This window comes from Ranitomeya variabilis, chromosome 4 (genome assembly GCF_051348905.1).
Source record: "Ranitomeya variabilis isolate aRanVar5 chromosome 4, aRanVar5.hap1, whole genome shotgun sequence".
Classification (NCBI taxonomy): Eukaryota; Metazoa; Chordata; class Amphibia; order Anura; family Dendrobatidae; genus Ranitomeya; species Ranitomeya variabilis.
Genome location: NC_135235.1, coordinates 769,642,696 through 769,660,170, shown reverse-complemented (window position 1 = coordinate 769,660,170; position 17,475 = coordinate 769,642,696). Strand labels below are relative to the sequence as shown.

Below are 17,475 nucleotides of genomic sequence, written 5' to 3'. Positions count from 1 at the left end.
TTTGGGGTCAAATTTCTCCTGTTACCCTTGTGAAAATAAAAAATTCTGGGCTAAAAAAATATTTTTGAGGAAAGGAAACACATTTATTATTTTCACGGCTCTGCGTTATAAACTTCTGTGAAGCACTTGGGGGTTCAAAGTGCTCACCACACATTTAGATAAGTTCCCTTGGGGGTCTAGTTTCCAAAATGGAGTCACTTGTGGGGAGTTCCTACTGTTTAGGCACATCAGGGGCTCTGCAAACGCAACCTGACACCCGCAGAGCATTCCATCAAAGTCTGCATTTCAAAATGTCACTACTCCCCTTCCGAACCCCGACGTGTGCCAAAACAGTAGTTTACCCCCACATATGGGGTATCAGCGTACTCAGGAGAAACTGGACAACAACTTTTGGGGTCCAATTTCTCCTGTTACCCTTGGGAAAATAAAAAATTGTGGGCTAAAAATCATTTTTGAGAAAAGAAAAATTATTTTTTATTTTCATGGCTCTGCGTTATAAACTTCTGTGAAGCACTTGGGGGTTCAAAGTGCTCACCACACATCTAGATAAGTTCCTTGTGAGGTCTAGTTTCCAACATGGGGTCACTTGTGCGGGAGCTCCAATGTTTAGGCACACAGGGGCTCTCCAAACGCGACATGGTGTCCGCTAATGATTGGAGCTAATTTCCCATTCAAAAAGTCAAATGGCGCTCCTTCCCTTCCGAGCCTTACCATGTGCCCAAACAGTGGTTTACCCCCACATGTGAGGTATCGGTGTACTCAGGAGAAATTGTCCAACAAATTTTAGGATCCATTTTATCCTGTTGCCCATGTGAAAATGAAAAAATTGAGGCTAAAATAATTTTTTTGTGAAAAAAAAAGTACTATTTCATTTTTACGGATCAATTTGTGAAGCACCTGGGGGTTTAAAGTGCTCACTATGCTTCTAGATAAGTTCCTTGGGGGGTCTAGTTTCCAAAATGGGGTCACTTGTGGGGGAGCTCCAATGTTTAGGCACACGGGGGCTTTCCAAACGTGACATGGTGTCCGCTAAAGATTGGAGCCAATTTTTCATTCAAAAAGTCAAATGGCGCTCCTTCCCTTCCGAGCCCTGCCGTGCGCCCAAACAGTGGTTTACCCCCACATATGGGGTATCAGCGTACTCAGGAGAAACTGGTCCAATTTCTCCTGTTACCCTTGGGAAAATAAAAAATTCTGGGCTAAAAATCATTTTTGAGGAAAGAAAAATTATTTTTTATTTTCACGGCTCTGCGTTATAAACTTCTGTGAAGCACCTGGGGGTTATAAGTGCTCACTGTGCATCTAGATAAGTTCCTTGGGGGGTCTAGTTTCCAAAATGGGGTCACTTGTGGGGGAGCTCCAATATTTAGGCACACAGGGGCTCTCCAAACGTGACATGGTGTCCGCTAGCGATGAAGATAATTTTTCAGTCAAATGGCGCTCCTTCCCTTCCGAGCCTTACCATGTGCCCAAACAGTGGTTTACCCCCACATGTGAGGTATCGGTGTACTCAGGAGAAATTGTGCAACAAATTTTAGGATCCATTTTATCCTGTTGCCCATGTGAAAATGAAAAAATTGAGGCTAAAATAATTTTTTTGTGAAAAAAAAAGTACTATTTCATTTTTACGGATCAATTTGTGAAGCACCTGGGGGTTTAAAGTGCTCACTATGCTTCTAGATAAGTTCCTTGGGGGGTCTAGTTTCCAAAATGGGGTCACTTGTGGGGGAGCTCCAATGTTTAGGCACACGGGGGCTCTCCAAACGCGACATGGTGTCCGCTAAAGATTGGAGCCAATTTTTCATTCAAAAAGTCAAATGGCGCTCCTTCCCTTCCGAACCCCGACGTGTGCCAAAACAGTGGTTTACCCCCACATATGGGGTATCAGCGTACTCAGGAGAAACTGGACAACAACTTTTGGGGTCCAATTTCTCCTGTTACCCTTGGGAAAATAAAAAATTCTGGGCTAAAAATCATTTTTGAGGAAAGAAAAATTATTTTTTATTTTCACGGCTCTGCGTTATAAACTTCTGTGAAGCACCTGGGGGTTATAAGTGCTCACTATGCATCTAGATAAGTTCCTTGGGGGGTCTAGTTTCCAAAATGGGGTCACTTGTAGGGGAGCTCCAATGTTTAGGCACACAGGGGCTCTCCAAACGCGACATGGTGTCCGCTAACGATTGGAGCTAATTTTCCATTCAAAAAGTCAAATGGCACGCCTCCCCTTCCGAGCCTTGCCGTGCACCCAAACAGTGGTTTACCCCCACATATGAGGTATCAGCGTACTCAGGACAAATTGGACAACAAAGTTCGTGGTCCAGTTTCTCCTTTTACCTTTGGGAAAATAAAAAAATTGTTGCTAAAAGATCATTTTTGTGACTAAAAAGTTAAATGTTTATTTTTTCCTTCCATGTTGCTTCTGCTGCTGTGAAACACCTGAAGGGTTAATAAACTTCTTAAATGTGGTTTTGAGCACCTTGAGGGGTGCAGTTTTTAGAATGGTGTCCCTTTTGGGTATTTTCAGCCATATAGAACCCTCAAACTAACTTCAAATGTGAGGTGGTCCCTAAAAAAAATGGTTTTGTAAATTTTGTTGTAAAAATGAGAAATCACTGGTCAAATTTTAACCCTTATAACTTCCTAGCAAAAAAAAAATTTGTTTCCAAAATTGTGCTGATGTAAAGTAGACATGTGGGAAATGTTATTTATTAACTATTTTGTGTCACATAACTCTCTGGTTTAACAGAATAAAATTTGAAAATGTGAAAATTGCGAAATTTTCAAAATTTTCGCCAAATTTCCATTTTTTTCACAAATAAACTCAGAAATTATCGACCTAAATTTACCACTATCATGAAGCCCAATATGTCACGAAAAAACAATCTCAGAATCGCTAGGATCCGTTGAAGTGTTCCTGAGTTATTACCTCATAAAGGGACACTGGTCAGAATTGCAAAAAAACGGCAAGGTCATTAAGGTCAAAATAGGCTGGGTCATGAAGGGGTTAAAAAAACATTGCAGGGTGTTATCCCAAACGCAGCTTCCAACCTCGACGCGTTTCCCTGTCCATGCGGTTCATCAGCAGGCACAATATGGAACCAGCTATTCCATAGATAGGAGGTGTCATGATGAGGAGACAGACCTGTCTTGACCTCTGTGAGGCCAGTATAAATAAATATATAATAAAATGGAGTCAAAGGACCAATCACTGTCAACCATTGGACACACACCCCTTTTCCCAGAATGCACCGGGTGTTTTCTTGATGTAGTCTCTTCTAAATCAATTTGCTGTGTCTGTCCATAAATCCAAGACTATTCCCAAATGGCGCGGTAATATAGGATCAAAGATCAACATAAAGATAAACTAGATGGAACGGATACCTGAGAGAACGCTATGCGCTCCAGCCTGGAACGCAAGCCACCTCCTGTGTGCTGCCAAGATGGATGTAACAGCACTTCCTGTTCCAAGAGGTTCAACATGCGCTCCAGCGTGGAGCATGCTTAGTTTCCCTGGAGTGACATAGTGAGCATGCGCCAGATCTCTTTGTTGCTATGCGTCTAAAGGTATATGACGCAATTTCTTAGAGCGCTCATGTCCGGAGTGTGAATCAGCATGTGCCAGATCTTATTAATTACTCGGCATCCAGAGATATACGTGGTGCGAAGTCCAGAGCGCTCATGTCCGGAGTGTGAATCAGCGTATGCCAGATCTTATTAATTACCCGGCGTCCAGAGATATACGTGGCGCGATGTCCAGAGCGCTCAAGTCCGGAGCGTGAATCAGCATATGCCAGATCTTATTAATTACTCGGCATCCAGAGATATACGTGGCTCGAAGTCCAGAGCGCTCATGTCCGGAGTGTGAATCAGCGTATGCCAGATCTTATTAATTACTCGGCATCCAGAGATATACGTGGCGCGATGTCCAGAGCGCTCATGTCCGGAGCGTGAATCAGCATATGCCAGATCTTATTAACTACTCGGCGTCCAGAGATATACGTGGCGCGATGTCCAGAGCGCTCATGTCCGGAGCGTGAATCAGCATATGCCAGATCTTATTAATTACTCAGGGTACAGAGATATACGTGGCGCGATGTCCAGAGCGCTCATGTCCGGAGCGTGAATAAGCATATGCCAGATCTTATTAATTACCCGGCGTCCAGAGATATACGTGGCGCGATGTCCAGAGCGCTCATGTCCGGAGCGTGAATCAGCATATGCCAGATCTTATTAATTACTCGGCATCCAGAGATATACGTGGCGCGATGTCCAGAGCGCTCATGTCCGGAGTGTGAATCAGCATGTGCCAGATCTTATTAATTACTCGGCATCCAGAGATATACGTGGTGCGAAGTCCAGAGCGCTCATGTCCGGAGCGTGAATCAGCGTATGCCAGATCTTATTAATTACTCGGCATCCAGAGATATACGTGGCGCGATGTCCAGAGCGCTCATGTCCGGAGCGTGAATCAGCATATGCCAGATCTTATTAATTACTTGGCATCCAGAGATATACGTGGCGCGATGTCCAGAGTGCTCATGTCCGAAGCGTGAATCAACATATGCCAGATCTTATTAATTACTCAGCGTCCAAAGATATACGTGGCGCAATGTCCAGAGCGCTCATGTCCGGAGCGTGAATCAGCATATGCCAGATCTTATTAATTACTCGGCATCCAGAGATATACGTGGCGCGATGTCCAGAGCGTGAATCAGCATATGCCAGATCTTATTAATTACTCGGCGTCCAGAGATATACGTGGCGCGATGTCCAGAGCGCTCATGTCCGGAGTGTGAATCAGCATGTGCCAGATCTTATTAATTACTCGGCATTCAGAGATATACGTGGTGCGAAGTCCAGAGCGCTCATGTCCGGAGTGTGAATCAGCGTATGCCAGATCTTATTAATTACTCAGCGTCCAAAGATATACGTGGCGCGATGTCCAGAGCGCTCATGTCCGGAGCGTGAATCAGCATATGCCAGATCTTATTAATTACTCGGCATCCAGAGATATACGTGGCGCGATGTCCAGAGCGCTCATGTCCGGAGCGTGAATCAGCATATGCCAGATCTTATTAATTACTCGGCGTCCAGAGATATACGTGGCGCAATGTCCAGAGCGCTCATGTCCGGAGTGTGAATCAGCGTATGCCAGATCTTATTAATTACTCGGCATCCAGAGATATACGTGGCGCGATGTCGAGAGTGCTCATGTCCGGAGTGTGAATCAGCGTATGCCAGATCATATTAATTACTCGGCGTCCAGAGATATACGTGGCGCGATGTCCAGAGCGCTCATGTCCGGAGCGTGAATCAGCATATGCCAGATCTTATTAATTACTCGGCATCCAGAGATATACGTGGCGCGATGTCCAGAGCGCTCATGTCCGGAGCGTGAATCAGCATATGCCAGATCTTATTAATTACTCGGTGTCCAGAGATATACGTGGCGCAATGTCCAGAGCGCTCATGTCCGGAGCGTGAATCAGCATATGCCAGATCTTATTAATTACTCGGCGTCCAGAGATATACGTGGCGCGATGTCCAGAGCGCTCATGTCCGGAGCGTGAATCAGCATATGCCAGATCTTATTAATTACTCAGGGTACAGAGATATACGTGGCGCGATGTCCAGAGCGCTCATGTCCGGAGCGTGAATAAGCATATGCCAGATCTTATTAATTACCCGGCGTCCAGAGATATACGTGGCGCAATGTCCAGAGCGCTCATGTCCGGAGTGTGAATCAGCATGTGCCAGATCTTATTAATTACTCGGCGTCCAGAGATATACGTGGCGCGATGTCCAGAGCGCTCATGTCCGGAGCGTGAATCAGCATATGCCAGATCTTATTAATTACTCGGCGTCCAGAGATATACGTGGCGCGATGTCTAGAGCGCTCATGTCCGGAGTGTGAATCAGCATGTGCCAGATCTTATTAATTACTCGGCGTCCAGAGATATACGTGGCGCGATGTCCAGAGCGCTCATGTCCGGAGTGTGAATCAGCATGTGCCAGATCTTATTAATTACTCGGCATTCAGAGATATACGTGGTGCGAAGTCCAGAGCGCTCATGTCCGGAGTGTGAATCAGCGTATGCCAGATCTTATTAATTACTCGGCATCCAGAGATATACGTGGCGCGATGTCCAGAGCGCTCATGTCCGGAGCGTGAATCAGCATATGCCAGATCTTATTAATTACTCGGCGTCCAGAGATATACGTGGCGCAATGTCCAGAGCGCTCATGTCCGGAGCGTGAATCAGCATATGCCAGATCTTATTAATTACTCGGCATCCAGAGATATACGTGGCGCGATGTCCAGAGCGCTCATGTCCGAAGCGTGAATCAACATATGCCAGATCTTATTAATTACTCAGCGTCCAGAGATATACGTGGCACGATGACCAGAGCGCTCATGTCCGGAGCGCGATTCAGCATATGCCAGATCTTATTAATTACTCGGCGTCCAGAGATATACGTGGCGCGATGTCCAGAGCGCTCATGTCCGGAGCGTGAATCAGCATATGCCAGATCTTATTAATTACTCGGCGTCCAGAGATATACGTGGCACGATGACCAGAGCGCTCATGTCCGGAGCGCGATTCAGCATATGCCAGATCTTATTAATTACTCGGCGTCCAGAGATATACGTGGCGCGATGTCCAGAGCGCTCATATCCGGAGAGTGAATCAGCATATGCCAGATCTTATTAATTACTCGGCGTCCAGAGATATACGTGGCGCTATGTCCAGAGCGCTCATGTCCGGAGCGTGAATCAGCATATGCCAGATCTTATTAATTACTCGGCGTCCAGAGATATACGTGGCACGATGACCAGAGCGCTCATGTCCGGAGCGCGATTCAGCATATGCCAGATCTTATTAATTACTCGGCGTCCAGAGATATACGTGGTGCGATGTCCAGAGCGCTCATGTCCGGAGCGTGAATCAGCATATGCCAGATCTTATTAATTACTCGGCGTCCAGAGATATACGTGGCGCGATGTCCAGAGCGCTCATATCCGGAGAGTGAATCAGCATATGCCAGATCTTATTAATTAGTCGGCGTCCAGAGATATACGTGGCGCGATGTCCAGAGCGCTCATGTCCGGAGCGTGAATCAGCATATGCCAGATCTTATTAATTACTCGGCATCCAGAGATATACGTGGCGCAATGTCCAGAACGCTCATGTCCGGAGCGTGAATCAGCATACGCCAGATCTTATTAATTACTCGGCGTCCAGAGATATACATGGCGCGATGTCCAGAGCGCTCATATCCGGAGAGTGAATCAGCATATGCCAGATCTTATTAATTACTCGGCGTCCAGAGATATACGTGGCGCTATGTCCAGAGCGCTCATGTCCGGAGCGTGAATCAGCATATGCCAGATCTTATTAATTACTCGGCGTCCAGAGATATACGTGGCACGATGACCAGAGCGCTCATGTCCGGAGCGCGATTCAGCATATGCCAGATCTTATTAATTACTCGGCGTCCAGAGATATACGTGGTGCGATGTCCAGAGCGCTCATGTCCGGAGCGTGAATCAGCATATGCCAGATCTTATTAATTACTCGGCATCCAGAGATATACGTGGCGCAATGTCCAGAACGCTCATGTCCGGAGCGTGAATCAGCATACGCCAGATCTTATTAATTACTCGGCATCCAGAGATATACGTGGCGCAATGTCCAGAACGCTCATGTCCGGAGCGTGAATCAGCATACGCCAGATCTTATTAATTACTCGGCATCCAGAGATATACGTGGCGCGATGTCCAGAACGCTCATGTCCGGAGCGTGAATCAGCATACGCCAGATCTTATTAATTACTCGGCGTCCAGAGATACACGTGGCACGATGTCCAGAGCGCTCATGTCCGGAGCGTGAATCAGCATATGCCAGATCTTATTAATTACTCAGGGTACAGAGATATACGTGGCGCGATGTCCAGAGCGCTCATGTCCAGAGCGTGAATCAGCATATGCCAGATCTTATTAATTACTCGGCGTCCAGAGATATACGTGGCGCAATGTCCAGAGCGCTCATGTCCGGAGCGTGAATCAGCATATGCCAGATCTTATTAATTACTCGGCGTCCAGAGATATACGTGGCGCGATGTCCAGAGCGCTCATGTCCGGAGCGTGAATCAGCATATGCCAGATCTTATTAATTACTCGGCATCCAGAGATATACGTGGCGCAATGTCCAGAACGCTCATGTCCGGAGTGTGAATCAGCATATGCCAGATCTTATTAATTACTCGGCATCCAGAGATATACGTGGCGCGATGTCCAGAGCACTCATGTCCGGAGCGTGAATCAGCATATGCCAGATCTTATTAATTACTCGGCATCCAGAGATATACGTGGCACGATGTCCAGAACGCTCATGTCCGGAGCGTGAATCAGCGTATGCCAGATCTTATTAATTACTCGGCATCCAGAGATATACGTGGCGCAATGTCCAGAACGCTCATGTCCGGAGTGTGAATCAGCATACGCCAGATCTTATTAATTACTCGGCATCCAGAGATACACGTGGCACGATGTCCAGAGCGCTCATGTCCGGAGCGTGAATCAGCATATGCCAGATCTTATTAATTACTCGGCGTCCAGAGATATACGTGGCGCAATGTCCAGAGCGCTCATGTCCGGAGCGTGAATCAGCATATGCCAGATCTTATTAATTACTCGGCGTCCAGAGATATACGTGGCGCGATGTCCAGAGCGCTCATGTCCGGAGTGTGAATCAGCATACGCCAGATCTTATTAACTACTCGGCGTCCAGAGATATACGTGGCGCGATGTCCAGAACGCTCATGTCCGGAGCGTGAATCAGCATACGCCAGATCTTATTAATTACTCGGCGTCCAGAGATATACGTGGCACGATGTCCAGAGCGCTCATGTCTAGAGCACAGGTCAGCGCTTGTCTAAAGATAACCTATTGTTTACTGCACGCCCAGTTATCAATGTATGCAGCGCAATATCCCGATAATTCTCTAAGGACATATATATAGTATTAAAATGGTAAGAAATAGTGACGAATACCATAATTTAATTAAATTGCACAGCTAGGGGTAATTTATTTATACATAGGGTGATAATCCTCTCACTTGGTGTACAGGTCCTGTTGAGCTGTGGAGAGTCCATAATATATATCCAGTGTGTATGGGCCTCATAGGATATGTTTATCTTTGAGAAACCAGTACTCTGTGGATGAGGGTGTTTAATTTTTACAATTACCTATTTCTTTTAATTAATAAGCACTATCCCTTTATTTCTTTATATTGCTTATTGTTTTCTCTCCTATAGCAAAATAGGATTTATCAGGACTAGTCGGGGACAGCCGCCGCGGAGTGGGGGCGCCAAATAATCGCACCTCATAGGGTGCCAACCTCCACTGCCAGGAAGGGACAGCAGATAAGTATAGGGAATTGTTAGGTTATTGATAAGACCTTTATTATGTTCGTTATTTGGTATTGTCTGCAGTGGGAAGAGTATTTTTAAACCAAAAAATTATTTTTAATTAAAGTGTTTGACTGTTACAGGGATTACATGTTACACATTTGATTATTTTCCCTGGCTCTATACTATACGTTTTTGTTAGCATTCATCGGCGTCTACACATCATAGAGGAGATCTCCTGACACCTTCTCTCCATCTACCTGATGATCCTGAGGAGCACTGGGATCTTCTTGGTTACAGTCCTGGGGAAGAAGAGGACGGGGACATCTCTCTGGTGTTGTCCTCTTACTGGACAGATCTGGAGGAAACACATACAGGGGGTGAATTCATTCTTTACATACAGATAATTATAGGCCGTGTGTATTTAGTCCTGTCTATTACCTGGAGATGTGAGGGGCTGGGGAACCTCCATTATGACGTTCTTGTACAGATCTCTGTGTCCTTCTAAATACTCCCACTCCTCCATGGAGAAATAGACAGCGACATCCTGACACCTTATAGGAACCTGACACATACAATGATACCGTCATCCCCCGATCCCTTCATAGTGTTACTGTATAATGTCCCAGCATTCCCAGCAGTGTCACCTCTCCAGTCAGCAGCTCAATCATCTTGTAGATGAGTTCTAGGATCTTCTGGTCATTGATGTCCTCATGGATCAGGGGGTGAGGTGGAGGCCCCGTGATTGGGCTCAGGGGTCTTCCCCATCCCTCAGACACAGGATCCTGACAGCGATCACTAGAGGTCTTCTTCACCATTGTGTAATCCTGGTAATGGAGAGACACATTAATAAATCTCACTACAGACATTTCCAGAGTCCTCACCTCTCCAGTTCTGTCCATCTGTTATTCCCATAGATAAGAATGATGTAATGTGACGCCATCAGAATCTCTCACCTCTCCAGTAAGCCGGAAGAGGATCTCTAGGGTGAGGTGTAATATCCTCTCCGCCATCTTGTCTCTGTCCATATCCATCTGTGATGGGTAAATCAGGACAATTCTCTTTTGTAGAAGATCTTCACTGAGAGGATCCGATATTGTAGAGACCTGAATGAGAAGATGAGCCAATGTAACATCATAAGAATCCTGTGTAATAATACAATTACTGGAGATAATAAGGGAAACATATGAGGAGATTTATTATTTTACAGTATTTAGTTTCCTTCTTTACATCTACTAATAAATCCTATATATTTAGGCCACAGACAACAAGCAGTTTCCTCCTCGGAGTCGGCAGCTGAATACGTTTCTCATAGACTCATCTTCCATAACGCTAATTCTCGTCTCATTTACCGACCCTGGAATCGGCATTAGCAATACTGCAGGAGATATTCATTACACGCGACATGAGAAATAACTACTTCATGATGAGGACGACATCTTCATCTTCTACTACGGCTCTAGAGACATATGTGGCCAGAGTCGGTCACTGACTCCATCACCACCGGCCGTCTATATGAAGGTTTCCCGTCTTCCCCGCACTGGAATCTTCTATCACGTTAGATCTCAGCTCTGATTCACACACAGAAGTTTGAGGCTTTTAGAAAAGATTTTTTGTTTCCACAATCAACGCGGACAGAAATGATCTGATCCCAAAGTCTCCATGTACAGTGATTTATGGGGTTTATTTCTGGCCTTAGGCTTTCCTATATTACAAAATGTACAATAACAAATTGTATTGTGGTACCGTGTTAGCCAGAAAAATCAATGTGAATACTTTTCTGCCCAATGATGACAGAAGTATTCTCGGAGTGATACCTTTATTGGCTAACCAAAAAGTAATATGTTTGCAGCTTTCAGAGCACAGTGGCTCCTTCTTCAGGCAAGATTACAAATAGATTAATAATAAAGAAGCACAACATTTAGGCTATGTGCACAGATTCCGGATTTGCCTCTGGAATTTTCTGTGCGGCTTCTGCATCTCTTGGCAGAAAACGCAGGTGCGGATTTATGCATTTTTTAATGCGGATTTTGTGTGGATTTACTGCGGATTTTTTGTGGATTTACTGTGTTTTTACCCCTGTGGATTTCTATAATGGAATGGGTACAAAAACGCTGCAGATCCGCACAAATAATTGACATGGTCCTTCTTTTAATCCGCAGCGTTTTCCATGTGGAATTTTCCACCCCATTAGCACAGCAATTTTTTTCCCATTGATTTACATTGTACTGTAACTCACTTGCGGATCTGCAGCGTTTCTGTGCGGAAAAAAACGCTGCGGATCCGCAGTAAATCCGCAACGTGTGCACATAACCTAAAAGAATACTACAGCAGGACATTTGTTCAGGGTGGTGGGAAGTGTGATGAGTCCATAGATAAGCCAAGGTATTCATATTAGGCATTTTCTTACAGATGGAGAGGCAGTGGGAATAATGTTCTTAGTTATCTGGAGTCCGTCTGGTGGAGGTGTGAATTGTGTCCATGTAGTGACTCATAAATCCAGGTGTTAAATTGAGTCCTAGTGTCAACGAATTGAACATATTCATTAGTTTGAATTCACAAATTTTTCTTTCTCGGTCGTCCTTAAAATGACCTTTCAGTATTAAGACTTTTACGTCTGTCATACTGTGTCCAGGTCCAGAGAAATGTTTTCCCACCGGTGTGTGCATTTCATTCCCGATTGTGTGTCTATGTAGGTTCATCCTAGTTTGTAGTCTTTGCATAGTTTCCCCAATATAGAGACCTCCAGGGCACCTCGTACATTGTATCATGTACACCACGTTGGAGGATGTCCATGAGAAGAACCCGTGACCTTATAGTCCTGATTTGTGTTTGGTACACGGACTGTATTTGTTGGTGATATGTGGGGACACGTTTTGCATTTTTTATTGTTACAAGGGAATGTGGATCAAGATTTAGCCAGTGGTATAATCCAATATACAAATTTTTATATTCCGCATTTTGGACTAAAACATAACTTTTAATATATAGAATTATTTTAAAAAATTCTTGCCAAAATTATTCACCACATATATAGAAAAAAGGTGCCAAGTGCATAAGACATACAACACTAAAAACACGTGGAGTGCATATAATATTGGGGCATTAGTCACACTCACCCCCTATATGCAGAAAAAGGGCTGATCTTTAAGCTTGTTCTTATATGGCATATATTTTGTACCGGTGCTGTATTTGTGCGATCAGCTTTTTATAGGCAATCATTAGCCCGACTGTATTCCACACAACCCTGATATACACGGTACTGATAGTTAAATATATGGACCATATGCTGACTCCATATTATCAAGGCCATCTGTTTACCACATATGAATGGTTAATCCTCAAGTCCATTCCTATACGACCTGTACTATACACAGGTTCTCTATTAATATGATCAGCTTTTAGTGGGCCCTAAACCACCAACAAATCCTTCTTATATCCTCCACATCAACGCAGCAGCTGGTAATTTATTTATACAGCTTAGATCCTACATCTATGTTATCAGGACCATCTATTTGCCACATGTGAGATGTTCTCCCATAACTGAGTGTCCCTTAGGATCAATGTACCATAAATCAAGGGGTCATCAAATGTCGGCAATATTCAATCCCAGGTGGAGCAATATATTCATATACCCAATCTTAAATAAATGACACACAGAATACCCACAGTTGGTTTAAACGATTCCTTCCATCACGTTGGTTCTCAAAAAAGAGAGATAACCACATTAAATTCAAATTCCTCAAACCACCAGGGTGCGCTGTGCCCGATTGCAATGAAGAAATCACTGCCCAAACATGTATCAACCCACAGCAATTGACACACGGATCACAAGAAAAAAGAATATATACAAAGTATCGGGGTATCCAAAATACGGCTTTATTCAAAAAAATGCCAAATGATATACATAATCAGGAAGAAATAATTACTTTAAAAATATATATTTATATATATAAAAACAAACACATACGCGCAGTACAGGATTATAAGGCTATATATATTAGCCAGAAATGTGGTCCACCATGGCCAGATTTTTTTAGGGGCTGTGCGGTATATACTAAGGTGCAAGTGCAGAGGATGGATTTGTGGAATAATCCTTACATAAGAGGAAAAAAACTTTAAAATACACCACTGTTCGCATAAAATGTATAAAGTGCAAAAAAAATTATTATATGTGCTACTCAAAAAAATTTTTTAAAAATTATTTAAAAAAAAAAAAATATATATATATATGGTGTATATAAATTATGGGTAAGGGGTTATTATAACCCTATAAAAATCACAAAACCAAAATTAAGCCATAATTAAAGTGCACTCAACCAAAGTGACACAGTGCAGGGTGGATTTCAGTGATGTGCACACTTGCAAACAGCTGCCAAAGTTCAATGGTGATACCATCTGCTCAATCTAGCATACCTCCGTATGCAACAGCACAGCCAAATAAAAGTTGTTTACCTAAGCCAGGGGGGTCTCCTGTACCAGCGCGTGCCCGACGCGCGTTTCGGAATTTATCCTTTATCCCCTGACGAAGGATAAATTCCGAAACGCGCGTCGGGCACGCGCTGGTACAGGAGACCCCCCTGGCTTAGGTAAACAACTTTTATTTGGCTGTGCTGTTGCATACGGAGGTATGCTAGATTGAGCAGATGGTATCACCATTGAACTTTGGCAGCTGTTTGCAAGTGTGCACATCACTGAAATCCACCCTGCACTGTGTCACTTTGGTTGAGTGCACTTTAATTATGGCTTAATTTTGGTTTTGTGATTTTTATAGGGTTATAATAACCCCTTACCCATAATTTATATACACCATATATATATTTTTTTTTTTTTTTTTAAATAATTTTTAAAAATTTTTTTTGAGTAGCACATATAATAATTTTTTTTGCACTTTATACATTTTATGCGAACAGTGGTGTATTTTAAAGTTTTTTTCCTCTTATGTAAGGATTATTCCACAAATCCATCCTCTGCACTTGCACCTTAGTATATACCGCACAGCCCCTAAAAAAATCTGGCCATGGTGGACCACATTTCTGGCTAATATATATAGCCTTATAATCCTGTACTGCGCGTATGTGTTTGTTTTTATATATATAAATATATATTTTTAAAGTAATTATTTCTTCCTGATTATGTATATCATTTGGCATTTTTTTGAATAAAGCCGTATTTTGGATACCCCGATACTTTGTATATATTCTTTTTTCTTGTGATCCGTGTGTCAATTGCTGTGGGTTGATACATATACCCAATCTTGCTCATACCTCCTGAGAGCTTAATACCACTCTCCTTCACCACATGGAGGGGATTGTAATAACAGATATATTTACTATGAATGGCAAATTTGGAAAGATCTCACCCATATCGATGTCATTCTTATAAACATCCTTTACTTCAAACACCGTGGTGGATACTTTCTCCCCCTGTACCTGACGCGTTTCGTTGTCCTCATCAGGGGATAACCTTGGGGTCAGTATATTATGCCATAAAAGACACTGTCTTTGCGCGTGTACTACCTCGCGTTACCCAGCCTTATAAATGCGCCCTGTATTCAAATGCATACCTATTTCCGGTTCTGGTGCTGCGTTGTATCCGGAATCGGGACCGCAGCCACCTAACAGACATGCAGTCAGTGAAACGCAAGCGCCGTCAACAGATTCAGCGCCCGCATCTCCAAGCTACTCGTTCTGCACAGGCGCCTAAATTCGCACATGCACACATCGTCGTGTACGCTTGCCGTTCGTCATTGTTTGACGTCAAAGGTTCGTACATGAGTAACGTTCCCTAATCAGGGCGATTCAAATCGCACTTCCATTCTCATTATTCTGCTACGAATGGAAAAGGTTCCACTTCATCATGTGCAGGATTTACCTATCGGGATACACCATGTAGGGACACTGCTGGCATTAAGAGACAGAGTTGTACATAAGAAGGGCAACCCCCATAGCAACAAACACCATATCTATCTGTATAGAGATGATGAGATTGAAATAGTCAGTAGATGAACACAATGTGCATGACACTTCACACGACCACCCTCAGAAAAACTTGATATGCAGGAAAAGATATAGGAAATAGGGGGCATATAGAAAAAGGGGGAGGGGCTACAGCCTACGGTTTCCCTACACTAGCTCAACACTACCTAACACGGAGGTTGGCCCCCCTAAGACCTGCGCAGTGGCGCCCCCACTCAATGGCGGCTGTCCCTCTCTGCCAACCCTATTTCAATTTCATCCTATACTATAAGAAAGATGTAAAGGAAAGTTGGTCATCCAGACCCTTGGGATATACAGTTTGTAACCAGAAGATCCATTTACACTCCTTTTGGAGGATCATCTGGTCCCAGTAATCAATGGGGGATTGATTCTGTCAATTCCCAAAAAGGAGATCTTTTTGATGTTGCCCGGATGGTATCTATTTACATGATTAGCTGTATAGGTGTCTCTTTTATTAATGATATCTCTGATATGTTCCCCTATTCTCCTGCAAAATTCCCTTTTTGTTTTCCCGACATATTCCAGACCACATTCACATGTTGCTTTGTATACAACCCCTTTAGTTTGGCAGTTAATAAATTGTCTGATCTGATACGTTCTACTGGTATTGTTACTTGTGAACGTTTTACTAGTCTGAAGAGAACTACATTCTTTACATCTTCCACACCTATAACAACCTGCGGGTTGTCTACCTAACCAGGATTGATTTCTTGGGTTTTGATAGTGGCTGTGGACCAACCTGTCTTTTAGGGATTTGCCTCTTCGAAATGTAATTTGTGGAGAGGGATTAATTGAGTCCCTGATGTCCGTGTCCATACATAATATCTGTCAATGTTACATAGTTACATAGTTATTAAGGTTGAAGGAAGACTTTAAGTCCATCTAGTTCAACCCATAGCCTAGCATGCCCTAACATGTTGATCCAGGGGAAGGCAAAAAAAAACCCATGTGGTAAGAGTAAGCTCCACCATGGGGAAAAAAATTCCTTCCCGACCCCACATACGGCAATCAGACTAGTTCCCTGGATCAACACCTTATCAAGGAATTCAATATATATACCCTGTAATATTATACTTTTCCAGAAAGGTATCCAGTCCCCTCTTAAATTGAAGCAATGAGTCACTCATTACAACATCATACGGCAGAGAGTTCCATAGTCTCACTGCTCTTACAGTAAAGAATCCGCGTCTGTTATTGTGCTTAAACCTTCTTTCCTCCAGACGTAGAGGATGCCCCCTTGTCCCTGTCTCAGGTCTATGATTAAAAAGATCATCAGAAAGGTCTTTGTACTGTCCCCTCATATATTTATACATTAACATAAGATCACCCCTTAGTCTTCGTTTTTCCTAACTAAATAGCCCCAAGTGTAATAACCTATCTTGGTATGGCAGACCCCCCAGTCCTCTAATAACCTTGGTCGCAGAATATGTTTTTGCAGAATATTCCGAATCTCTCCGGCCCATTTGAGAACTTAGTCAAGCAAAAAAGGCAGCACACTGCAGCGCTAAGACATGCAAATATGAAACATGAAAACTGAACTGCAATACTGCACTAGAAATATGAAAAATGAGAGCGTTTAGCGCATAAAAATGGCCAATTTTATGTGTACCTGATAGCCCCTTTACGGCATCTCTCGTATATCAGGTCCTACGCTTGCCTACCTCGCTGAGAATAAACTAGTGCAGTATTGCAGTTCAGTTTTCATGTTTCATGTCTTAGCGCTGCAGTGTGCTGCCTTTTTTGCTTGACTATATATGAGTTGGTTACTCTAGGTTCAGCACCTGTTCACACTTAGTCTATGCATGGATGTGACGGTCAGTTTTTTCAAATACATTTGAGAACTTAGTTACAAACTGTGTAACGTTATCCTCTGTCTTAGACGGTGTGGGTATCAGTAAGTCTTTTCGGTCTCTTGAGAGGGACGACTTCTAGGCTTCCTCCAAGATATCATCTGGATACCCCCTCTCATGGAACCTATATCTTAGGTCGTCTGCCTGCTCTTTAAAGTTGGATAAATCTGAACAATTCCGACGAATTCTGAGAGATACTGTCCTTTCAGAATGCC

At 43.5% G+C, this 17,475-nt stretch overlaps 1 protein-coding gene across 1 annotated transcript in view; it reads right to left on the bottom strand.

Moving 5' to 3' along the window:
- The window catches only part of LOC143769386 (uncharacterized), a 50,041-nt gene that overhangs the window by 10,508 nt on the left and 22,058 nt on the right, over positions 1-17,475 (bottom strand). Inside the window, exons 2-5 of the mRNA XM_077257858.1 lie at positions 10,368-10,517; positions 10,059-10,238; positions 9,853-9,976; positions 9,672-9,769 (exon numbers count right to left, since the gene is read on the bottom strand). Coding sequence (XP_077113973.1) covers positions 9,672-9,769; positions 9,853-9,976; positions 10,059-10,238; positions 10,368-10,517 — 552 coding nt within the window. The remainder of the gene's footprint in view (positions 1-9,671; positions 9,770-9,852; positions 9,977-10,058; positions 10,239-10,367; positions 10,518-17,475) is intronic.